The 27,202-nt window shown below is 37.5% G+C and overlaps 1 protein-coding gene across 1 annotated transcript in view; it reads right to left on the reverse strand.

Annotated features, from left to right (window-relative positions):
• Window positions 1-26,910, reverse strand: part of LOC103265962 (vacuolar protein sorting-associated protein 8 homolog) — a 36,140-nt gene extending 9,230 nt beyond the window's left edge. The window contains exons 1-4 of the mRNA XM_008063610.2: window positions 26,904-26,910; window positions 24,256-24,296; window positions 19,030-19,111; window positions 18,238-18,320 (exon numbers count right to left, since the gene is read on the reverse strand). Of these exons, the coding sequence (XP_008061801.2) occupies window positions 18,238-18,320; window positions 19,030-19,111; window positions 24,256-24,296; window positions 26,904-26,910 (213 nt within the window). The remainder of the gene's footprint in view (window positions 1-18,237; window positions 18,321-19,029; window positions 19,112-24,255; window positions 24,297-26,903) is intronic.
• Between the last annotated feature and the right edge of the window lie 292 nt (window positions 26,911-27,202).

Raw genomic sequence — 27,202 nt, forward strand, 5'->3', positions numbered from 1 at the left:
GAGCCCACCAGGTCGAGGCTGCGGTGGCCAGGAGCAGCCACTGCACTCCAGTCTAGGCAACAGAGTGAGACTCCAACTCAAAAAAAGAAAAAAAAAATCAACTCTTTTTCTTTGAACTCTTATTTATCTGCTACATTAAAACCAATGTATTCAAGAATACCCAGAATCTGTCCAACAATTCCTCTTGAGATCCAGTTTAGTCCAAACCAACTAAACTGTTTCAATTTTGGAGACAAGCAGCATCTGAGAAAATAGCTCTCAGTTTCTCAAAGCTTTTTTCCAAAAAGTCACTTCTGATAAATAGCAGATAACTAGACACTCAATCTTCCCTCCATTTTCCATATGAGATATACTAAGTAACTTGTTTATTGTGTAAAATTTGGAAAATACTAGAGTATACCAAAAACCTGACGAAAACTGAAATCCATCCACAGATGAACTCTGCTGATATTTTTAATGTCTTGTTTTTGAGGAAGGAGAAAAAGGGAGAGAAAGAGGAATACATTTCTTAGTGTACAAAATTTGAACATGTTACACAATACATTTATATCTTTTTTTACATAATGGTATACTCAGCACTTTCTCATATCATCAAATATTTCTTTATAGCAGCAAAGTATGAATTATGTGAAAATATCATGTTTTATTCAATTATTCTCTGCTGTTGCACATTTAAGTTTTCCCCTTCCCTAAACCCTGCCCACTATTATCAAATGCTAGTGGCTATAAGTCTTAGTTGACTCTCTGATTCTTTCTTTAGAGGGTATTTCAAGACAGAAAATTACAGACTCAAAGAGCATTTTTATGGCTATCACTATATATTGCCAAATTGCTCTACTAAAAAATTTATTAGAAGATTTTAATCTTCATCAGCATATTTGTGTACACACTTTACTGCACCTTTGGCTAGACTGATAATTATAATTTTTAAAACTGCTAATAAATGAGTATGCCAAGTAAATTATTTTACTCTACTATCAGGTTATATATGATATAATGACTCTTTTCCACGCCAAATAGGGGAATCCAACTATACTGTTATAAGAAGTTGCTATTTATTAAGTGGGTAGCATATGCCAAGTACAGTGCTAAGTACTTTATGTACTGTATCACTAAATTCCTCCAACAAATGTTATGAGAAAAGAAACTAAGATTTAGAAAGGTTACAAAAACTTCTTGAAGTACAAACCTATTAAACAGATAAGACAGGATTTGAATCTAGTTACTTCAGAAATCATACTTTAGATGAACACATTATACTGCTCTCCCAACTATAGATACATAAACGAATAAATCAAATAATAAACTAATTTTTGTTGGAAAATATAAGGTAACTAAAGTATAACTAAACAATAAGCTCATTTTTTTCTGGAAATTAAGAGTAACATTTCTAGCTACTTCTTAGGATTAAAGGTTATTAAGATCTTGGTGCTGTGAGAGTAACTGTGAATTCAAAAAGAAAATAATGCTATGAAAGCAGAAAAAATTCGTACAATATAAATATAGTCTTAGGATTTGCTTATTTTTCCCTTCTGGGCTCTGATGATGACTTTTGAAGACTAGGCTGTGCAGTTTCTAACTAAGATTGCTTTTCAGTATTTTGAGTATGTCTAGAGTCATGAAATTGTCTGACAGAGGTTTCTTTGGCATCTTCAGTTGCTATAGTAATGCTGAAGAAATCCGAGGTAGAAAATAACTATTTGTGTACTAATTAACAAGTGTACAAGTTTGGGCTTGAACAAATCATTATGCTTAATGGAAAAACTTTCTGTTTCACAGCTAGAGATTAAATCGTGAACTAAAGATACCTGTTCAAGTATGTGGAGACCATTTACAAAAGGAAATACTATGAATATCTCAGACTAGTCCTTCACCAGAAAAACAACTCAAGCAATATAGCCACCAGATAATTTTATCTTTATATTTTCTTTGCATCAAATTAGATTCTTTTTAATGCTTCTCATCATCACTTTTGGTCAAGTGCTTAATAAATACACATTTCTCAGTCAAAGTATCAACGGATAGGTGTTTTATAATAAGCTATCACACTATTATAATATCTACTATAATATGTGCATCCAATATGACAATATAGCTGTAGCATGTGTTATGACAAGGGTGGTTTGGAGACTAAAGAGGGTTTATAAGGTTAAATTCTGGGAAAATGAAGAAATCTTTATAGGTCATTTCTATATTTATATCAATGCATTTCACTGTAATATACATAATTTAGCAGCAAAATCATAAAAACGACCTCATGCTGGGGCAACATATAAATTATAGACAGCAAAAGGGAGCTCAGGGCTTCTAGCACAGCATGTACCAACTCACTAGCTTTTCAAATTATTTTTCAAAGATGTAAGCTAGCCATTCTTCAGCAACGAATGGCTACTGAGTTTCTCTTTAACTTGTTTGTAAACTATGAAAGAAGAGCACACTTGGGTACCCTACATAAATTCATTTTGCTAAAAGCACACCTGAAAAAGCTGTGGTGACCACTTTTTTCCTATTGCTTTCTGGTACCTATTATATCATAATTGTGATTTGTTTTAAAATTATAATCCTTACTGAGTATTACCTTGAAATATGAACGCTGCCCTAAACAGAAGAGTATATAAAGCATTTATTTGCTTTAATTTCTTCAGTAAGAAAGATATTAACAGCTTCTCAGAAGCCAAAAGTTACTTTTGCCACAGGATGAATGAAGATAGCATGTATATAACATAAATATGGTTCCTTAAAATGTTCTCTTACTTATCACGTGATATTCATGAATGACCATACAACTCAAGTCCCAGGCATCAGTCTGAATAAATATGTGGAGGTCAAGAAGATCTTTGAGGATCTCTTATCAAGTGACCACCTCTTTTGGAAAAACTAATTTTTTTCAGTTGTAGCTCAGCAATTGTGCCTCTAATAACTGGTACTCCCTACCTTCTCTCTAGAATACCTGATAAAATGAGGTAGACATGAAAAACACCTTGACCACTGTTAGGTACAGAAGAAAAGATCTCAAACTAGAAGTTAGAAGACCTGGATCAATGTTCCAACTGTTCCCACTTACTAACTGAATAGGGCAAGTTATTTACTCTGAGTGGTACTTTTCCCATGAGAAATATGAGTATATTGCTACTTCCCCAGCACAATGTGCACAGAGATCAGAAAGGATAACGAACATTAAAGTGCTTTATAAACTGTTGATAACTACACAAGAACATTAGGTAAATGAGTAAATATTTAATGGACATATATTATGTCCTAGAGATTGCACTAGATTCTACAGACAAAATAGTGAACAAAGTAGATGTGAGCTGTGCTCTTATAAAACTCACAGTCTGGAGGGTAAGCCAATATGGAGGTAGGAGTCTAAAAGAATATATTTAGAGGTGTGATTGGGGCTGGGGCGAGGGTGAGGAGGCAAGAAAGAAAAAACTTATTTCCTAAAATAGTCTAGTGGACAGGATTTAAAGTGGATTAAATATGATGAGGAATTCTACCAAACATTTAAGGAACAAATTATACCCATTCTCTACAATCTATTCCAGAAAACAAGCAGAAGGACACTTCCTAACTCATTCTATAAGGCCAGCACCACCCTAATACCAAACCAGAGAGTATAAGACAAGAACATTACAGATCAATAGCTTGCATGAACATAGATACAAAAATCCTCAACAAAATATTAGCAAACTGAATCCAACAATGTACGAAAAGAATTATATACCATAACCAAGTGAGATTTATCCCAGAGATGCAAGGTTGGTTCAACATTAAAAAATCAATTAATGTAATATATCACATCAACAGGCTAAATAAGAAAATTCACAAGCTCATATTAGAAGATGCAGAGAAAGCACTTGATAAAATCCAACACTCATTCATGACAAAAACTGACAGCAAACTAGGAATAGAGGGAAACTTCCTTAACTTGATAAACAACATCTATAAAACCCTCCTGCCAATATCATACTTAATAGTGAAAAACTAGATGCTTTCTTTCTAATATTGAGAACAAGGTAAAGATATCCAAGCTCGAGCCGGGCTCGGTAGCTCAGCCTGTAATCCCGCGCTTTGGGAGGCTGAGGTGAGTGGAGTGCCTGAACCCGCGGGTTCGAGACCCGCCTGGGCAACTTGGCGAGACCTCATCTCTACATAAATCAAAAATTAGCCGGGTGTGGTAGCGCACGCCTGTAGTTCCAGCTACTTGGAAGGCTGAGGTGGAAGGATCGCCGGAGCCCAGCAGGTCGAGGCTGCGGAGGCCGGGAGCGGCCACTGCACTCCAGTCTGGGTGACAGAGTGAGACTTCAGCTCAAAAAAAAAAAAAAAAAGATATCCAAGCTCACCATTCCTATTCAGCATTGTACTGGAAGTCCTAGTGAATACAATAAAACATGAAGAGGAAATAAAAGATATATAAATTGGGAAGAAAAAAATAAAACTGTTTGTTTGCAGATGACATAAATGTCTATATAGAAAATCCCAAGTAGTCAACAACTTTAAAATGAGTGATTATACCAAAGTTATAGGATAGAAGGTAATTATACAAGTCAATTGATTTCCAACATATCAGCAATCAACAGAATTTAAAAACATGACAGTTTTCACTTCAGCACTTAAAATAGAAATTTTTAGATATAAATCTAATAAAATACATATAAGATTTATATGAGGAAAATTTCAAAACTCTGATGAAAGAAAGCAAAGAAGATCTAAATAAATGGCGAGATAAGCCATGGTCATGAATAAGTTAAATGTATTCCCAATCAAAATTCCAGCAAGACACTTTGTGAATATCAACAAACTGTTTTTAAAGTTTATATGGAAAGGCAAAATACCTAGAACAGCAAACACAACACTGAAGAAGAACAAAGTTAGATAAATATCACTCCCTGACTTGAAGATCTACTATAAAGCTACAGTTATCAAGATAGGCTGGCACTGGCAAAAGAATGGGAAACAGATCAATAAAAGAATAGAGAACCCAGAAACAGACCCATAGAAATAAAGTCAATTGAGAAAGGAACAGTTCTTTCAACAGTGTTAGAAGAACTAGCCATCCACATGCAGAAAAATGAATCAACACTGCCCATATATCTTTCACAAAAAATAACTCAAAATGGATCACAGCCCTAAATGTAAAATGCAAAACTATAAAACTTCTAAAAGAAAACATAGAAGAAAATCTAGGTGACCTTGGGTTTAGTAATGAGTTTTTAGATACAACACAAGAAGTATGATCTGTGGAATAAAAAGTCAGTAAGTTGGGCTTCATTAAAAGTAAAAACTTCTAGTCTAGGAAACATAGTGAGACCTCGTCTCTAAAAACAAAACAAAACAAAACAAAAAACACTTAAAAAGTAGCTGGGTGTGGTACAGCATGCCTATAGTCCCAGCTACTTGAGAGACTGAGGGCAAAGGATCCTTTGAACCCATGAGGGGCACTCCTGCTCGGGTGACAGGATGAGACTCCGACTCAAAAACAAACAACAAGTAAACTAAAGTAAAAACTCCTGCTATGTGAAAGATATTGTTAAGAGAATGAAAAAGGTAAGCCACAGACTGGGAGAAAATATTTGTAAAACACATGTGATAAAGAACCAAATCCAAAATATACAAAGAATTCTTAAAACTCAGCAATAAGAAAACAAACACCTCAAATAATAAGTAGGCAAAAGATCTAAACAGATCTCTCACCAGTGAAGATATACAGATGACAAATAAACATACAAAAGCTCAATATCACATCACTAGAGAACTACAAATTAAAAAATGATGAAACTACTACATATCTATTAGCATGTCTAAAATCCAAAACACTGACAATACCAAATGCTGACAAGGATGTGGAGCAAAAAGAACTCTCATTTATTGCTGGTGGGAATGTAAAATGGTACCGACAGCCGGGCTCGATGGCTCAGCCTGTAATCCCGCGCCTTTGGGAGGCTGAGGTGAGTGGATTGCCTGCCCTCAGGTTCGAGACCCGCCTAGGCAGGCAAGACCTCATCACTACAATAAATCAAAAAATCAGCTGAGCGTGGTAGCACGCACCTGTAATTCCGGCTACTCGGAAGGCTGAGGCGGAAGGATCGCCGGAGCCCAGCAGGTTGAGGCTGCGGTGGCCAGGAGCAGCCACTGCACTCCAGTCTGGGCGACAGAGTGAGACTCCAACTCAAAACAAACAAACAAACAAAAAAACAGTACCAACATTCTGAAAGACAGTTTGGCAGTTTCTTACAAAGGAATTGCACTGTTCTTACAAAGAAATCGCACCAGCAATCACACTCCTAGGTATTTACTCAAATGAGTTGAAAACTTATGTACAAACAAAAACTTGCACGTTTGTAATAACTATAGAAAATTGCCGGCTGGGTTCGGTGGCTCAGTCTGTAATTCCAGCACTTTGAGTGGCCGAGATGAGTGGATTGTCTGGGCCCATGGGTTCGAGATCCACCCAGGCAACTTGTGAGATCTCGTTTCTATAATAAAGAAAAAAAATTAGCCGGGCGTGGCAGTGCACACCTGTAGTTCTGGCTACTTGGAAGGCTGAGGCGGAAGGATCGCCAGAACCCAGCAGGTTGAGTCTGCAGTGGCCGGGAGTGTGACACTGCACTCCAGTCTGGGCGAAGAGTGTGACTCCAACTCATATAAAAAAGAAAAGAAAATTGCCAAAACCTGAAAGCAACCAAGATGTTCCCTGATAGGTGAATGCATAGACAAACTGTAGTACAATCATACAATGGAATATTATTCAGTGATAAAAAGGCAATGAGCTCTCAAGTCACAAAAGACATAAGAGAAACTTAAATGCATATTTCTAAGTGAAAAAAGCCAATGTGAAAAGACTATGTACTCTATGATTCCAACTATATGACATTCTGGAAAAGGCAAAACTATAGAAACAGTAAAACAAAACAAAACAGTGTTGCCAGGAGAAGAGGATAAAAAGGTAGAGCACAGGGGACATTTAGGGCAGTATATGATACTATAAATGGTAGATACAGGACATTAGGCATTTGTCTAAATCCACAGAACTGTACAATATAAAAGATAAATCCTAATGTAGACCAAGGACTTCAGTTAATAATAATATATTAATACTGGTTCATCAATTGTAACAAATGTACCACACTAATACAAACATGTCAATAGTAGGGGAAATTGAGTGTGGGAGTGTGAAGGGGTAAATGTACTTTCTGTGCAATTTTTCTGTAAACCTAATACTGATGTAGTAATTAATAATAATAGTAAATTTGAATGAAAAGTCTGGTGGTGCTGCGGAGGCTTGTTGACTAATGCACTCCCATGTGGTGACACAGCCAGAAAATCCTGAAATGTCAAGTCTGCTCAAGTTTTGTTCTTCTGAGATCATTCAGGATCTCAGAAGGAGAACCTTCTGAAGAGGTTTTGATGGCTGCTGAAAAGGGGGAGGAACACGGGGGTAGCCTATCATTAGTCTTTCCCTGAGTCTTCATTTTTAGCGCTGTACCTCACTTCTGTCCCTTACTGTACTTGGGGTCCCTGAGTCTAGAACCTCTGTAGTTCAATTTCTCTTGCTAACAGATTAATGGCTTCCCATGTGTGTAATTAGGGTAATAATTTGGGAGGGTGGAAAAGGGAACTGGAGGCTTCAACACTTATATATAGACTTTAAACAAATTCACACCTCATCTCACCTTCTAAGTTCTCAGCTCTCACCGGTTAGGATGAGGGATTCAGCTAGCTTCTTGGTGTACCTAATGTAATACTTCTGGTTAGAGCCTCTTCTGCTTCACTAAATTAGTGCCTGCTCCTCTGTCTTTCAAATATGTATTGAAATCTCTAATGTGTTAATGTGCCCCTTGAAAGCATGTATCATTTTAAGTCCTCTACTATCTTTTTACCGGGGGGGACTTAGAAAGGGGGAAATGCATATTTACAGGTTTAATTCTAACTTCATCCTTGACTTTAAAACAAAATAGCTTTATTAAGGTCTAACTGACATAAAATTTGGTAAATTTTGACATATCTAAAAATACTCATGAATCCTTCACAATTAAGAAAATGGATATATCCATCACCTCCTAAAATGTCATTTCCTATAGTAATCCTTCCTCACTCCCACCTTGAACCTGCATCCTCCCATCCCCGCCTACAGATAATCACCACTCTGCTTTCGATCAGCATTATACATTTCTTTGCATTTTATAGAATTTCACATAAATCAAACCATACAGTATATATTCTTTCCTTGGCTTCTTCCATTCAGCATAGAAATTTTAAGATAATATACACTGTAGTATGCTACGGATTGAATGTTTGTGTCCCCCCCCAAATTCTTATGTTAAAGTATTATTCTCAAGTATGATGATACTTAGAGACAGGACCTTTGGGAGGTAATTAGGTCAAGAGGGTGGAGCCCTCATGGTGACATCAGTGACCTTGTAAGAAGAGACAATAGAGAGCTTGCTTCCTCTTCCTCCCTCTTCCCTTCCTCTGTCTCTTTCTCTCACTCCCCACATTTCCCATTCCCATGTGGGGATACAGCAAAAAGTTACCCATCTGTGAACCAGGAAGAGGGCCCTCACCAATACCCAGTCATGCTGGACCCTTATCTCAAGACAAATCAACCTCCAGAACTGTAAGAATAAATGGTTGTTGTTAAGCCATCCAGTCTATGGTATTCTGCTATAGTAACCCAAGTAAGACATAGTATATATCAAAGGGTCATTTCTTTTTATTCTTCAGCAATATTCCATGGTAGGGTATATACCACAAGCTGCTCATCCACTAACCTGCTAAGGGACATTTGGGATGTTTCTAGTTGTTGGCTATTAAATATAAATATGCTATGAACTTTTGTGTACAAGTCTTTGCAGGGATATACATTTTTATCTCTCTTGAGTAAATATCTAGGAGTTTAATAGCTGGATCATATGGTAGGTATATGTTAACTTTCAAAAAATGGCCAAGCTGTTTACCAAAGTGGTTGTACCATTTTATACACCCAATGCAAATTGGTATGGTTTGTCTTTACAACATGAGCCATTCTAATATGTAGGTACTGTGGTTTTAATTTGCATTTCCCTAATGAGTAATGATGTTGAGCATCTGTTCATGTGCTCATTTGCCATCATACATTTGTTACTGGATCTTTTCTTTGGCAGTATATGCTTAAATTTTATGCCCATTTAAAAAATTTCTCTTTCTGCCATTTTGTAGCCTGCAGAAGCTTGCTGGGGACAGGACTTCTAAAAGGCTGTGGTAGAAAGCCATTTTTACTGGCTATAAGTAAGGTCTATGGAACCAAAGGGAACACACAGCTCTTCTCAAAATTGAAGGTGTTTATGCCTGATATGAAGTTGAATTCTATTTGGGCAAGAGATGTGTTTATGTATATAAAGCAAAGAACAACACAGTGACTCCTGGTGGCAAACATAATAAAACCAGAGTAATCTGGGGAAAGGTAACTTGGGTCCCTGGAAACAGTAGCATGGTGTGCCAAATTCTGAAGCAATCTTCCTGCTAAGGCCATTGGACACAGAATCTGTGTGATGCTGTACCTCTCAAGGATTTAAACTAGTGGAAATAAATAAAAGTGGATTTGTGTTCTTGTAAAAAAAAATAATAAATTGCTATTTAATAGTTGTATATATTTTGGAGGTATATGTGATATTTTGATATCCATATACAATGTGTAATGATCTAATTAGGGTAATTAAGATATTCGTCACTTCAAATATTTATCTTTTCTTCATGTTGGGAACATTACACATATTCTTTTCTAGCTATTTTGATATAGTCAATAACTTATTGTTAACTATAATTTCCCTTCTGCACTATAGAATACTAGAACTTATTACTTCTATCTGTATGCCTATTTTAACAGACTTTTCTTGTTGAGTTTTAACAATCTTTATATATCCTACACACGAGTCTTTTATCAGATACATGATTTACAAATATTTACTTTGAGTCTGTGACTTGCCTTTTCATTCTCTTAACAGGGTCTCTTGAAGAACAGAAGTTTTTAATTTTGATGAAATCGATTTATCTATTTGTTCTTTTATGAATCATGCTCTGAATGTCATAGCTAGGAAATGGCATGGCCTAAGGTAACAAAAGTTTTCTTATATATAGCAGTTTTTTATTTTTTATTTTTTTGAGTTGGAGTCTCACTCTGTCACCCAGGTTGGAGCAGTGGCACGCTCACGGCCATCCAAGTGTTGACCTGCTGCACTCAGATGATCCTTCCACCTCAGTCTTCCAGTTAGCCAGAACTACAGGCACATGCTACCATGTCTGGCTAATTTTTTGATTTATTGTAGAGATGAGGTCTCATCAAGTTGCCCAAGCTGTTCTCAAACCTGTGGGCTCAGGTAATCCCCTCACTTTGGCCTCCCAAAGTGCTGGGATTACAGGCTTGAGACACCGTGCCTGGACGATATATAGTGTTTTAAGTTTAAATTTATGTGTATGATCCATCTTGAGCTGATTTTTAAATTTTTAAAAGGTATGGATCAAAGTTCTTGATAGTTTGGATCATATGATTATTCAGTTTTTCCAGTACCATTTGCTGAAAAGACTACCCTGATTTGCCTTGGTATATCTGTCAAAATCACTTGTCCATATATCTGTGTGGATCTATTTTTGAACTTTCTAGTCCATCAATCCACTTGCCTACCTTGCTGCCAATAACACAGAGTCTTGATAATTGTAGCTTTATAATAAGCATTAAAATATATCCACTTTGTTCTTTTTCAAAGTTGTTTAGGCTGTTGGAGGTCCTCTGCATTTCCCTTTGAATTTTAGAATTAGCTTGTTAATTTCTACAAATCTGCCTGCAAAGATTTTGATTGGGATTATGTTGAATCTATAATTTCATGTGGGAAGAACTGATATCATACTAGTATTGAGTCTTCTGAATCATGAACAAGGTATACCTTTCCATTTATGTAGGTCTTTAATTCTTGTCAGCAAAGTTTTATAATGCTAGATTATAGGTTTTCTATATCTTTTGTCAGATTTATTCATATTTTGTATAAATGGTATTTTTAAAAATTTCAATGTCTAATCTTTTTCTTGATATTATACAGAAATAAAGTTTATATATATATATACACATATATATATGATTCTGCAACCTTGTTAAACTCACTTATCAGTTCAGTAGATTTTTTTTTGTAGATTCCATTGAATTTTTCACATAAACAATCATGTTATCTAAGACCAAAAACAGTACTTTCTTTCCTACATAGATGCTTTTTATTTCTTTTTGTTGCCTTGTTGCATTGGCTATAATATCTAGCACAATGGTGAATAGAAATGAGAACAGATATCCTTGTCTTGCTTCTGATCTTTGGAGAAGAGCATTCAGTCTTTCACAATTAAATATGTTAGGTATAGAGTTTTTGTAGACTCCCTGTACCAGGTTGGGTAAGTTCCCTTTTAGTCCTAATTTGCTGAGAGCTTTATATCATGAATGGATGTTGAGCTCTATCAAATTATTTTTCTATGTTGTTGAGTTGATTACAAGGTTCTTTTTCTTTGTTTAGCTTGTTAATATGGTAAATTATATTAATTGATTTTTGCATGTTAAACCTTGCAATCCTACGGTAAACCCCACTTAGGTATAATGTCTTATTATTTTTAATGTTAGATTCATTTTGCTAAAACATTTCAAGAATTTTAATAATTTCGGTATGGATATTCATGAAGGATATTGGTCTATAGTTTTCCTTTCTCATAATATCTTTGTCTGGTTTTGGTATCAGTGTAGTACTGGCCTCATAGAATGACTTGAGAAGTACTCATTCCTTTTCAGTTTTCTGGAAGAGTCTATATAGACTGAGCACCGTCTTTCATTAAATGTTGGTAGACTTAACCAGTGAAATCATCTAGACCTGGAGTTTACTTTGTGGAAAAGTTTTTTGTTTGTTTTTTTTACCACACATACAATCTCATTAGTAGATATAATGCTATTTAGTTTATTTTTTCCTCAGTAGCATATGGTAGTTTATGCCTTTCAAAGAATTTGCCCATTTTGTCTAAGTTATCAAATTTACTAGCATAAAGTTGCTTTTGTTTTTCTACTGTTTTTGTTGTTGTAGTTTTGTTTTGTTTTTATGTCGGAGTCTCACTCTGTCACCCAGGCTGGAGTGCAGTGGCAGTGGCATGCTGCTCATGGCCACTGCAGCCTTGACTTGCTGCGCTAAGGGCGATCCTTCCACCTTAGCCTTCCAAGTAGCTGGAACTACAGGAGTGTGCCACCATGCCCAGCTAATTTTTTGATTTATTGTAAGGTCTCGCCATGTTGTCCAAGCTGGTGTTGAACCCACAGGCTCAGGCAATCCTCTTGCCTCCGCCTCCAAAGTGCTGGGATTACAGTGTATGCCACTGTGCCCAGCCTTCTTTTTCTAGTGTTTTAATGTAGAAGTTGAGGTCACTGACTTGAGGCATTTTTTCTTTCTCATACGAGCGTTTAGGCCTATAAACTTGCCCTAAGTAGCCGGGCTCAGTGGCTCAGCCTGTAATCCCGTGCCTTTGGGAGGCTGAGGTAAGTGGATTGCCTGAGCCCAGGGATTTGAGACCCGCCTGGGCAGCGAGACCTCATCTCTACAATAAATCAAAAAATCAGCTGGGTGTGGTAGCGCATGCCTGTAATTCTGGCTACTTGGAAGGCTGAGACGGAAGGATCGCCGGAGTCCAGCAGGTCGAGGCTGCGGTGGCCGGGAGCGGCCACTGGCACTCCAGTCTGGGCGACAGAGTGAGACTCCAACTCAAAAAAAAAAAAAAACTTGCCCTAAGTAATGTTTGAGTGGCATTCCACAGACTTTGGTATGGTATTTTTTCATTTTCATTCAGTTGAAAATACTTTTTAATTTTTCTTGTACTTTCTTCTTTGGTTCATAGGTTACTTACAAGAACGTTCATTTTGAAATATTTGGGGATTTTCTTGTTAGCTTTTCATTACCGATTTTGAACTTGACTCCACTGTGGTTAGAAGACATTTTTTTCCCTCACTTAAAATCTCTTCAATTTATTGAGACTTGTTTTATAGCTCGGGACATGGTCTATCTTCACAAATGTTCCAGGTATACTCTTCTATTATTAACTGATATATCAATGTCAATTAGGTTAAAGTGATTGATAATTTTCAATAGAAATCTGCTGTTATCCTTACTTTTCTTCCCTGGTATGCAACGTGTTTTTTGCGCCTTTTAGTTGTTTTTAAGCTTTTCTATTTATTATTGGTTTTAAGCAACTATGATGAGCTTTGTTGAGTTTTCTTCATGTTTCTTGAGGTTGCATTTCATTGATCTGTGTGCTAATAATTCTCAAAAAAAGATGTAAAAATTTCAACCATTATTTTTTCAAATATTCTTTTTCTGCTCTGACTCCCTTCAGGACTGGTGGAAACTATGTTAGAGCTCACTGATACTCTGTTAATTTTTTTTTCTTATTCATTCTTCTCTGCACATTTTATTTTGGATAATCTGTATTGTCATGTCTTCAAGTTCACTTATTGTTTCTTTTGCTATGATGTCCTTCTCTTCTAATTAGAATATCTGTATCATACCTTGGTTTCATTTTCCAACTTCTTTGAATACCTAATAAGTTGTGATTGACTATCATACACTTTACATTTTACACTGTTGGATCCTTGGTAATTCTGTATTACAAAGAGTATGTTTAAGCTTTGATCTAGGATGCAGTTAAATTACTTGGAAACAGTTTAATTCTTTCAGATCTTGTTTTTAAGACTTTTTAAGACATGACTGGAACCATATAGTACTGTTTCCCACTAGTGAGTATTTCTGTATACTCTACTCAATGTCCTGTAAATTGAGATTTTCTAGCTCACTAGTGGGAAAGGCACTATTCTTGGCCTTGAGTGAGTATAAGTAACTGTATTCCCTCAAATCCTTTTAAGTGGTTCTTTCCTGGACTGGATAGTTTCTTCATGTGCATGTGCTGATACTTAAGGAGGCCCTTCTTCACATCTCTAGAGTTCTTTTTATAGTTCCATCCTGGTAATTCCCATGCAAACTCTTACCACCTTGGTGTCTTTTGACTCTCAGTTCCATCTCCTTAAATCAGTGAATGTGTCAGAAATTTCTTGGAATCCCCTCTCCTGCACTATTGCCTAGAAACTCTCTCAAGGCATTAAGTTTGGGCAAACACAGGGCACACTTTATTTGCCATCTCTCATGAATCACTGTCCCTTATTACATGATAGCCACTATTTGAAAACCACTATTTCACATATTTTGTCCAATTTGGGGTTGTTTCAAGCAAGAAAGTAAATTCAGTCTATTATTACATCTGACCTGAAGTGGGATTTCTCCATTACTTTTGACTTTTATTCACTCTAGAAATATTTACTGAGAACCTATTATATGTCAAGTGCCTCTGAGCTAAGTGACGGTGGAAGAGCACTAAGCAAAATGTACTCTTTTTGGCGGGGGTGGGGGGGGTTGGAGTCTCACTCTGCCACCCAGGCTGGAGTGCAGTGGCATCCTCACAGTCACTGCAGCCTTGACCTGCTGGACTCAGGTGATCCTTCCACCTCAGTCTTCCACCTCAGAACTTCCAACTTGTGGTTTCAAGTTTCAAGCTGGAACTACAGGCATGCACCACCAAGCCTGGCTCATTTTTTGTTTATTATAGAGATGAGGTCTTGCCAAGTTGCCCAGGTTGGTCTCAAACCCCTGGGCTTAGGCAATCTTCTCGCCTCCACCTCCCTGAGTGATGAGATTACAGGCGTGAGCCACTGTACCCAGCCAAAATGTACTCTTACCTCTCAGTGTCCTTATATTTTAATGGGAAATAAAAATAGATAAACAGACCTGACTCTGAGACCTTTTCTGGAACTCCGTCTTTCTGCTTTCTTGCACATTCATTTCTTCATAAAGTTCATCTAGTTTTAAGAGTTTAACTACCACTTCTATGGTGATAACTTTCAAGTCTGCATGTCCATTGCTTCTCTAAACTCCTATCTTGCTATTCCCTCACTGCACTTTAGCCCTATGAACCTGAAATCAGGAGATTAACTAGGTTATTTTGTGTCCTCCTACATCTAAGCAGTAAATGTCTGGTGGATTCTATCACCTAAGTAATTTCCAAACCCATCTTCTCTTCTACATTCTATGTAACTCAATTAACAAACTTGAAGTACCTATTTCATTTAGGTACCTCTATGCCTTTAGTCTTGATCCCTTCCAATTTACCCTGTATAATGTAGGATGAGTGATCTTTCTAAAGAACAACCTTATTCTATCATTCCTCTGTTTAAAATACTGATGACAATGTATCGATTGTAGAATAAAATCTAAAGTTCTTACCGTGGATTATAAAGCAATTAAAGACATCTTACCTGCCTGTCTCTCAAATTTCAGCTCCGTGACTTCCCTTCTTATCCTATGTTCTCAGTACTCTTAAAACATTTGCAGCTCCTCAAATGTACCACATTTCTACTTCAAAGTCTCTGTATATATAGTTCTGTTTGCTTAGAATAATTCTATCTCCTTTCTTTCCCTGATTCCTTTAGTCTCTTTAAGATTCAGTTCAGACATCTCCTCCTTCAGGAAATCTTTCAAAATTACCTAGTCTGTTTTAGATAAATACTTTTACTGGTACTCCTTTGGCTATATATATTCAGAAATCCAACTCAATCTAACTTACTCAAAATAGATAATTATTATAAGGGTACTGGGTGTTTCAAGGACCCAAGCAAAGGAATGCAGATAAGCCTTAGACCTACAATAAGGAATTCAAATGCCATCAGCATTTTCTCTCCATGTTGCCTCCTCTCCCGGTCTAAGTGTCTTTGATCTTCTTTATGCATCTTGTCCATTCTCCTCTTTTTGTGTTTCATGCTTCTCCTTTCTAGATTATCCTTTTTCACTTCCAGTTCATATAATAGAAAAGCAGCCACTGTCAGTTCCTGAAATTTGTACCTGATATAATGCAGAGACCGGTAAAGACTTATATACCCTTCTCAAGTTCAGTTCTAAAACTCCCTGGAAAGGACACTGATTACCCTGTTTAGGCCAGTTGCCCATCATGGGTTAATGAGTTGGGGCCAGAAGGCAGGGTCATGCTTTCCCATGGCTGTTCCTGATATTATCATATAAACTGAGTGTAGGCATGCAGACGTGGCAATTATCCTACATAGGGTTCAGAGCAGATAATCCTAAAGGTAGCCACTGTTACTTGCATAGTTCCCTATGAATAGTTGTATCAGAACATCTTTTAACTCTCTTATAAGAGCTCTTGGGGAACAAGAACCGTGCCCATAGACTATATATGTAATGACCAAACAGAGTAACATATGATTAATAAATGTATTAATAATTATATCCTCAAAAGATCAGGGTCTAAAACAAATAAAAGATAACATGACGTAATAGAAAAGAACATGAAATGGGAAGCGAACGACTTTGGTGGTAGCATAAGTTCTGCCATTAATGACAGGCCGGACACACAACTTCTCTATACTTCAGTTTCCTCCTTTATCAGTAGAAATGTGGTTTTTTTTCTTTTTAAAAAATTTTTTTTTTATTTTAAAGATGTGGGGTACAATTCAGGATAAGTATACAAACGTTCCTTATGCAGGTACCTTTGTTGATGAGGTGTGTCCCACCCTCCACCCCCGGCAGAGTAGAAATGTTTATAGTAGTCCTAGCTACCTCAAGAGATTGTTGTGAGCTTCAAATGAGATAGTGTCCTGAAACACCTTGGAAAAAATTAAAAAACTGTACAAATTCAAGTAGCATTATTACAATAATCATAAAAATGCAAATAAGGAATTTAAGAAACAACATGCCCTCCTGATTAGTGGGAGTAGACCACTGAAAGTAGAAAATAATAAACAACTACAATGAATGCCCGTATAACTTAAAGCTTTTCAAATATCAAAAGACTTTTAGATTCCAAAGTCGTGAAATAAAATTTTTAAAAATCATATGCTTTTGCCAAGGGAAAGGTAGGTTTTTGTTATAATTTATGTATCATAATGTGTGGTTAAAGCTCAACATAAAGCAAAACATATAACTCAGGAAGAACCCACGTTTGGCTTTAGTATTTATTCCTGACTTATAGAGATATTACTTTATATATGATGAAAACTCCATGATTAATGTGTGTTAAAATGGATATGAGAAGTAATCTATATTAAAGAATTATTCAACACATAATAGTTGCTAAGATGAAATGAGATAATATATGTAAAAATACATTCCAAATGATAATGTACAATGTAATGACAGAGATAAGTGAATGCAAGTAGTCTTTATCAGTAAAGGTCCAGAAGCTTAATCCCAGATGGGAAATAGACTCACAGAATCTTAAGAGAGAGCTGATACAGTCATTCTTGATTGGATAAAATCATCTGAAAACTATGATGACCAGTGGCATAATATTACTGTTTGATATGTGTGTGTGCGTGTGTGTGTGCGCGCGCATGTGTGTGGGTGTGGGCATGTGTGTGGGTGTGGGTGTGGGGTATGAGTGTTATCAACTAGAATTTAGAGCCAGGATGAATCTTTAACATGAAAATTGTTTCTGGATGAGTTAGAAAAACTAAGTAACAACCAATGATTAAGAATTGTCGATAAGCCGGGCTCGGTGGCTCAGCCTGTAATCCCACGCCTTTGGGAGGCTGAGGTGAGTAGATTGCCTGAGCCCGCGGGTTCTAGACCTGCCTGGGCAACTTGGCGAGACCCTCATCTCTACAATAAATCAAAAAATTAGTCGGTTGTGGTAGCGCACACCTGTAGTTCCAGCTACTCAGAAGGATTGCTGGAGCCCAGCAGGTCGAGGCTGCGGTGGCTGGGAGCGTGCCACTGCCCTTCAGCCTGGGTGACAAAGTGAGACTCCAACTCAAAAAAAAAAAGAATTCTCTATATTAACTTTGTTTCTAGGTTATCTTTTTTTATCTAAAAATTAAAATCAGCTGGAAATGCATGATTATTCTCTCCCAGTTGGCATACCAGTAGGAAAGTTGTATATCTGAGTTCCAAGGTAACAGTGAACCTCTGAAGGCTGCACATCTTGTTCACAAGCTTATGTCAGGCAAAGTCATACTAATAAACTGACAAAAGATTCAAGAATAGTATCCCAAGTTAGATATAGCTAATGCCAAAAATTCACTGCATGATGTTTGAGAGCCAATTAAACATTAATGCAATTTACTGTTATTTATACATAATTAAAATATTAAAAATTGATCAATATTTAATCCCCCTCCTTTTAACTCACCTGTAAGATTCTTTGCAAGATTGATGGAAGGGCAATAAATGCTGCCATGCTGTTTAGAACTTGCATAGTCAAAGATTTCAGAGCTGTTAGAACAAAATATTAATAGTAGGGTTAGTTTATTTATTTTGGGGGGGAATACATTCGAGTTAGTTTAAAATAAGAATTTTCAGTTTTTCCTGTAAGTCAGGAGGAAACAGTAGATTTATATAGCTTCTCAGAAACTTAGCTAACCAAGGTCAGTTTGATATTTTATTTATTTATTTTTATTTATTTTTTTGAGTTGGAGTCTCACTCTGTCACCCAGACTGGAGTGCAGTGGCCGCTCCCGGCCACCACAGCCTCGACCTGCTGAGCTCCGGTGATCCTTCCGTCTCAGCCTTCCAAGTAGCTGGAATTACAGGCACGCACTACCACGTCCGGCTCATTTTGATTTATTGTAGAGATGAGGTCTTGTCAAGTTGCCCAGGCAGGTCTCGAACCCGCGGGCTCAGGCAATCCACTTACCTCAGCCTCCCAAAGGCATGGGATCACAGGCTGAGCCACTGAGCCCGGCCCAGTTTGATATTTTAAAATTAACTGTTGCTAAGTCACAAAGACTACTATTCAAGATAAATTATATAAGTGTTGTAACAGAAAGATTTTAAGCTAAAAGATGAGATCAGCACTATAATACAGATTATTAGGGAAAATAAGAATAAGCTATTGTGAAAAATATCATACTGATATTGTTACAGATAAAAATAGGATTAATGATATAGGTTAACACAATTACTTCAGTTCTGATGGACTTACCTTCAGAGTGTAGAGGAGGTACAGCCGAACCGGACAGCTTCTGAGGGGCCATCATTGCCTCCAATAATGGAAACCAGAGTGCCTATGATGTCAGAGGAAATCAAAGAAAAATAAAAGTGCTCTGTTATTTTCAAGAATAAATAACATCAGCATAGTGTTTTACAGGTTGAAATGCACTGTTGGAAAAAATTAGAAAAGCTAAAAGGAAACATTTGGGAAGAGAAAAGACAATAAAAAGCAGAGACCATAGCTAGAACAGATATGTTTACCATGAAGCCTTGGGAAACATAAGGAAGCTGAAGTTAAGTAAGTGTAGGCCTTAGAACTGCAATCAGGACTTAGAACTGCCTCAGGAGAGGGTAGGTTCAAAGAAGCCAAGGAAGAGCTTCCTGCTAGGTTCTTATCTACTCTGGTATAAATATATTACTGACAAAGTCTAAAATAACCCTATGTGCCACAGAAAAAAAATAAACAATTTCTACAGCTATCTGCTGTTCCCACTCTCCTGCCCAATATTTCTTCAGCTATGCAAGGTAAATAAGTAAAGGTTACCCAAAGTTTTTTTCCTATATTAAGCATTATTTTATATTTCCTAAGTCTTCACAGACCAGGAAGAGAAAGCTAAAATTATCTCAATTAACATTATCAACCTTGTCATGAGATAAACAGAGATCTATCATTTATTTATTCTTACTACATTAGTCACTGTATTGAATGCTTTACATATATTTTTTCATTTCAATTTTATAATATCTTATATAGCAGGCATTATCTTCACTTGAGATAAGAAATTGTAGTTTAGTTATTTGCCAAAGATCATGCAGTCAGTAAATTAGTTGTCTAGCTCAAAATTCTGTGATCTCCTTAAGCCTTGAGAAAAATCTTTATTATAAATATCAAGCTAATACATTTTAACATTTCAAACATTTCTTTTCTTGTTGGATAATGATTTACAAATGCCCTGATTCTGTATCTTGGGAGGAGCCTATTACTGCAAACATCCAAAGGACATAAAGAAAAGTAAGTTTTGACAGAGCAGGGCAAGAGCGGTTATTTATAGAAGAGGGCATGATCCGTACCTTACCACATGATACCATAGAACTGGTCTGGCAATGCAGATGTGGGAGTGGTTTGAGGCTAAGACTTCTGCCCTACAGGGTGCCCACCCACTGAAGAGCTCTATCAAGAGCCCTTATCTGCCTCCACTTGAGGTTAAAGCCAGGATTTTATGCTGTTAACTTTTTATGTATACCTTTAGGTTTTTAAGACACTTATTTTAACTGTTAAACACTGGTAATTATTTATTTTATTGAACATTTTGTTTATTTTATCTAGTACTCATGAACTTTTAACCTTATATTTTAATCTTAGAAAGTACAGGGCCCTCCATCCTTCCCACCCCCATCCACCAGCTTTTTCTCTTGGTCCAACCAAGAAACACAGAGTTCCTTAACTGCTTTGTAATGTGGCCAGTTCCATATTTTTCCTTGCAGGCTTGAACCCGAGCCCAGACCATGAACACTCTCAGGTACTAATAAAGGTGTGTGGGTTGTTGCTCAAAGTATGAAAAAAAACTAGATCTAGCCCTGAGCCAAATTCCTTAAACCCTATTAAACTCTATACCCCAAACCTCTCATTGTAGATATAGGCAGTACATCCATTTCTCTTGCATGAGGATATGTTGTAGCACTCTGAGTTAAGTTCCCCTAATAAATGCTTTGGACTGGTCACCCTGGTGCTTAGTTCTTTTTTCTTTGAAATACCAACGGGCCCCATCTTGGGATGGTTTGGAGCACTCCTTCATGGGAACTCTCCTGTCACCACTTTTGGGGTAACCCCAGCCGTGAGTTGGGTCAGAATAAAACAGATTACTTCAATTAATTTACCATTTAGTTGCCTATTTTAACTTGTTTTTTATAATCACATAATTTATTTCTGTGCATTTTATGGTCTTCTAATTAAATATGGCACACAAAATTTTTACCTTTTTTTTATTATTATGCTATGGCAATCTACAGATTCAATGCAATACCCATTAAATTACCAACATCATTCTCAGACCTGGATATGACAATATAGAAATTCATAGGGAAACATAAGCTACCACGAATAACCAAAGCAATCCTTAGCAAAATAAAGTGGGAGGTATCACACTTCCAGATCTTAAACTTTACTATAAGGCTCCAATAATCAAAACAGTCTGGTATTGGTACAAGAACAGGCACATGGACCAATGGAACAGGATAGAAATTCCAGTAGTAAAACCCCAACTTCTCAACCAACTCATTTTCGACAAAGCCTCCACCACCAACCACTGAGAAGAGGAGAACCTATTCAGCAAATGGTACTGGGAAAACTGACTAATCACATGCAAAAGATTGAAACAGGACCCCTACCTACCACCACACACAAAAATCAACTCTAAATGGATCAGAGACCTAAACATAAAACCTCAAACTATAAGAATCTTAGAAAACACAGGAGACACTCTAACAGAAATCGGAGTAGGCAACCAATTCCTGAACAAAACCCTATAAGAGAGAAGATAGAAACCAGATAGACAAGTGGGACTTCATTAAATTGAAAAGCTTCTGGAAAGCAAAATAAACCATCAAGAGAGTGGGGAGACAGCCCACAGAATGGGAAAAAAATCTTTGCGAACTGCATATTTGACAAAGGACTAACATCAAAGATCTACAAGGAACTCAAACATGCTGAAAGGAAAATAACTAACAGCCCCATTAAAAAAGTGGGCAAAAGTCCAGGTGTGGTGGCTCAAGCCTATAATCCCAGTACTTTGGGACAAGGTGAGGGAATTGCCTGAGTCCATGGGCTCAAGAACAGCCTGGGCAATTTGGCGAGACCTCATCCCTACAATAAATCTAAAAGAACTAGAAATTGAACTTCCATATGATCCAGCAGTCCCCCTACTGGAAATATATCCAGAGGATCTCAAATCACTACCAAAAGATATTTCCACATGCATGTTTATTGCAGCACTATTTACAAGAGCAAAAGCATGGAACCAACTATGCTGCCCATTGAAACTGGACTGGATTTTTAAAATGTGGTACATATATACAATGGAATATTACGCAGCCATAAAGAAGGACACATATATGGACTTTGCAGCAACTTGGATGGATTTAGAGTCTATCAGTGATCTCTCATGGAAACAAATAACTTAGTACCAAATGTTCTCACTCAGAAGCAGACCCTGAACATTTACCATAATACTATAAGAAAGGGATTGGCAGATACTGCCAGGGTGGGGGTGTGGGGAGCACGTAACATCAAAAAGGGTACCTGATCCCAAACCAGGCAAAGTGATGACCAAAGGGAGGCCCAAACTTTACCTGTATGATGTTCATTTATATATCAAATCCTGAATTGTACCCCACATTTTAAAAATAATTTAAAAAAAAATTCTAATTCAATCCAGGCAAGTAAGAAGAGTTATTATTTTTTAAAGTTGGTTTATTCTTGATTCATAAATGGCAGACTGGGGAAAGCATACTTGTAGAGGTAATAGCCATGAGATATGTTCATACCTTAAATATGGGCATTATTATTCAATTAAATCTTCATATTAACCCTAAATATATGGTATACATCTTTTAAATATTTATCTCTCTTACTCTTTAGTATTGATTCTTAAAATTTTGACTTGAGGCTGGGCATGGTGGTTCCCAACTGTAATTCCAGCACTTTGGAAGGCAGAGGCTAGAGGACTACTTGAGCCTAGGAGTTCGAGACTACCCTGGACAACTTATCAAGACCTTGTCTCTACAAAAAAACTTTAAAAAAATTAGCTGGGTGTGGTGGTAAGATGCATATCACTACAGTTCCAGCTATATGGAGGACTGAGGCAGAAGGATCTCCTGGTCCAGAAATTTGAGGCTGCAGTGAGTTGTGAATATGCCACTGCACTCCATCCTGGGCAACAGAGTGAGACTCCGATTCAGAAAAAAAAGTTTTTTTTAAACTTCGATAACAAAAAACTCATAGGCTAAAATAACCATTTACGATAGTGACAATTCTACTTCCTGAGAGAGCAACATAGCTAAACCCAAATTATATTCCCATGTTTACATAACAAACATTTGTTACATAACAAACAAATTTACATAACAAAGAGCTTTCTCTTCAGGAAGCTACATGCATAACATCCTTGTTATATGTAATCAATCACTGGACACTGGGGTAGCAGCATAAATAAACAAATATACAAAGGTAGGAGGGATGGTTAGAGATTCTATTTGGAAAAGAACCAACAACCAACTTCCTTGAGTCTAACTTTAAAGAAACACTGTACTCCATAACATTAAATCTTCTGATGAAAGTTTTGGTGGGAGAATTATAGGTAATTCATTATCAAGCTTTTGGATGTTTCAAATTTTCTAGTTACTCTAGGGTCTATGGTAATAACTCTTGATCTTACTATCTCTAAAACAGTGCAAAGCAAAGCAAACCACTGTTAAAATTTCCCAAACTTAATGTTTGGTATTAAGACCAGTACAGCATTTCACAGAAATAGTATTTACATGAAAATGAACACCCCCAAATTTCTGTCCTTGTTGGAATGAAAGAGAAACCAGTTGTTGCAAAGGGCAGGGGGAGTAGAGAGTAGAGTGTGTGTCTAAGAGAAGGAGAGCGAGACAGACTTCTCTTGTAAATACACTTCTCTTATATGCAGCCAGTAAATGGCATAATAATCTTAAAGAAGTGAACATTTCAAAGAGTAGAAAGTATCTAACACCTTTATTGAAACAAATTCTAATTCAGATACTTTTTTTGACCAAAAAAAGTTAAATTTTCCTTTTGCCACATGCTATAGTCTGAATAACTGTCCCTTCCAAAACTCACGTTGAAATTTATTCCCAATGTGGCCTTTAAGAGGTTATTGGGTCATGAAGGCTCTGCCCTCATTCATCCACTCATGGACTAATGGGTTATCATAGGAGTGACAGTGGTGGCTTTTTAAGAAAAGAGAGCTCTGAGCCAGTATGCTCAGCTCCCTCACCATGTGATGCCCCACACTGCCTCGGGATGCTGCAGAAAGTCCCCACCAGCAAGAACACTCCCACCAGATGTGCCCCCTTATCTTTGGGTTTCACAGTCTCCAAAATTGTAAGAAATAAATTTTGTTTCTTATAAATTACCTAGTTTCAGGTATTCTGTTATAAGCAACAGAAAACAGACTAAAACACTACATCAAATGAAGACTTGTTCTTGTTTCTGATTAAAAGATACAGCATTACGGAAGGCTGAGGCGGAAGGATTGCCGGAGCCCAGCAGGTCGAGGCTGCGGTGGCCGGGAGCGGCCACTGCACTCCAGTCTGGGCGACAGAGTGAGACTCCCACTCAAAAAAAAAAAAAAAAAAAAAAAAAAAGATACAGCATTCAAATATGAGGGCAGATGCCCAAAAAACTTGAAATCTATCTATAAAAAACTGTGTATTCGGCCAGCTGCAGTGGCTCAAACCTGTAATCCCAGCACTTTGGGAGGCTGAGATGAGGGGATTGCCTGAGTCCATGGGTTCAAGAACAACCTGGGCAACTTGACGAGACCTCATCTCTATAATAAATCAAAAAATTCACTGGGTGTGGTAGCGTGCATCTGTAGTTCCAGCTACTTGGAAGGCTGAGGTGGAAGGATCACCTGAGTGCAGCAGGTTGACACTGGGGTGGCCATGAGCGTGTCACTGCACTCCAGCCTGGGCGACCGAGTGAGACTCCAACTCAAAAAACAAAAAAAATTGTGTATTTATTCTTTTTTTTTTTTTGAGTTGGAGGCTCAGTCTGTCACCCAGACTGGAGTGCAGAGGCACACTCCCGGTCACCGCAGCCTCGACCTGCTGGGCTCTGGCGATCCTTCTGCCTCAGCCTTCCAAATAGCTGGAACTACAGGCATGTGCTACCACGCCCATCTAATTTTTGATTTACTGTAGAGATGAGGTCTCGTCAAGTGCCCAGGCGGGTCTTGAACCCGCGGGCTTGGGCGTGTATTTATTCTTACAGGTTTAAACTTCAGTCATCTTCAAAGTGCACTCCGGTTGATGCAACACACCTATTGAGATAATTTTTCCACTGCTCAAAACAGTTTTTGAGCTAGTCAATTTTGATGCCTTTTAGTGCTTCTGACATTTTTTGTTTCACCTCTTTCACATTGGCAAAACGTTTCCCTTTGAGGACTTTTTCATCCAGAAGAACAAGAAAAAAGTTGTTCCAGTGAGACTGGGTGAATAGGGAGGGTGGAATTCATGACAATTTTCGTAAAAAAACTGAACCCTCAGTGCAGTGTGGGCAGATGTATTGTTATAGTGGAAGAACCAGTCACCTGTTCACCACAACTTGGGATGTTTCTTCTGCAAATTGTGACACAACCTTCTCAAAACTTCCAGATAAAACTTTGGTTGACTGTGTGATCTGTAAGAACAAACTCCAAGTGTACTATATGGGACCCACCCTTCAAAAGATAACTCCAGGTTTTTCTGGGTTCTCCCTCATATAATCAGAATAATACCTATAGCTGTGAAGGTATGGGTTTTATATCTAATTCTACTGTTAATATCTATGAATATGAACATATTTCAGCTTATGTGAACCTAAACTGCTATATTTATAATACATGTTAATAACTGTCATTTTTCCTTAAAATTTCCATTAGAAGGAAGAGTATGAAAAAGACATTAGAGAGAAGATAGAAAGGTTGAAAAAATGAAAAAGCTTCATTATAAATATGTATAAACATAGCTTTAAGAATTCTATCCTGGCCGGATGTGGTGTCTCAAGTCTGTAATCCCAACACTTTGGGAAGCTGAGGTGAGTGGATTGTCTGAGCCCACGGGTTCGAGAACAGCCCGAGCAACTTGGTGAGAACTCATCTCTACAATAAATCAAAAAATTAGCCGGACATGGTAGCACGCGCCTGTAGTTCTGACTACTTGGAAGGCTGAAGCAGAAGGAACACCTGAGCCCAGCAGGTTGATTCAGGTAGCCATGAGCATGTCACTGCTCTCTAGCCTGGGCGACGAAGTGAGACTCCAACTCAAAAATTAAAAAAGAAAAGGAATTCTACTCTATAACTCTCTATGAAAAAAACCATGTCCAAATACAATCTGCTAATCAAAATATAATAAAAATAAAAATTTATATATGAAAAATATCATGACAAAAGGACTGGCAGTAAGTTCATAATCCATTTAAATAAAGATTAAACAACTATAGGAATTATGGCTACAGAAAATAATGTGTCATAAGCCTTAATGAGGCAAAATAATGTAACTAATTAAAACGAGGAAGGCTGTGGAGGGGAGGGTGAGAGCAAGTATGAATCCATGAAAATTCCTTAATTGGCATGCCATCATACACATCATAAAAAAGGAAATGTAACTATAAACCTATAAACATAATGATTCCAACATATGACAATGAATTATAATTTTCAACTATGGAGAAATTTATTAAGAAATCATAAAGAGGCCAGGTTCGGTGGCTCAGTCTGTAATTCCAGCACTTTGGGAAGCTGAAGCAAGTCAACTGTCTGAGCCCGCAAGCTCGAGACCAGCTCAGGAAACTTGGTGAGACCTCATCACTACGATAAATAAAAAAAAATTAGCTGGGCATGGTAACTACAAGTTCTGGCTACTTGGAAGGCTGAGGCGGAAGGCTCACCAGAGCCCAGCAGGTCGATGCTGGGGTGGCTGTGAGCATATGACTGCACTCCAGCCTGGGCGATGGAATTAGACTCCAACTCAAAAAAAAAAAAGATAATAAAGAAATATTTATCTGAAATTTAGAAATTCCTATTTTAGGCTGCTATCAGCACCCATGCATGTTATCAAGGGGTTAAGGGATTTACCTATTCTTACCTGCCATTGACACATGCACACACACTGCGGGTCCTGCCTGCCACTGGTGCATGGACACATCATCTGGGGGCCTTGGTATATACCTACCCACCCCCCCCAACTGTCACCAGCATACACATGGACCATCTAAGGACCTGAGCATGGGCTAATCTTGCCTGATGCTGCTGCTGCTGCTGCCACTGCTGGTGCCTGTGGGAGTCATCCAGGTGTCTGGAAGTTCATCTTCCCTGCCTGCCACAGTTGAGACCTGTGTGCATCATCTAAGGGCCTAAGGTGGTTCCCTGCCCATTGTTACCAAC

Source organism: Carlito syrichta, unplaced genomic scaffold (assembly GCF_000164805.1).
Source record: "Carlito syrichta isolate Samal-C Ts95f unplaced genomic scaffold, Tarsius_syrichta-2.0.1 Scaffold99345, whole genome shotgun sequence".
In the NCBI taxonomy this organism is placed as follows: domain Eukaryota; kingdom Metazoa; phylum Chordata; class Mammalia; order Primates; family Tarsiidae; genus Carlito; species Carlito syrichta.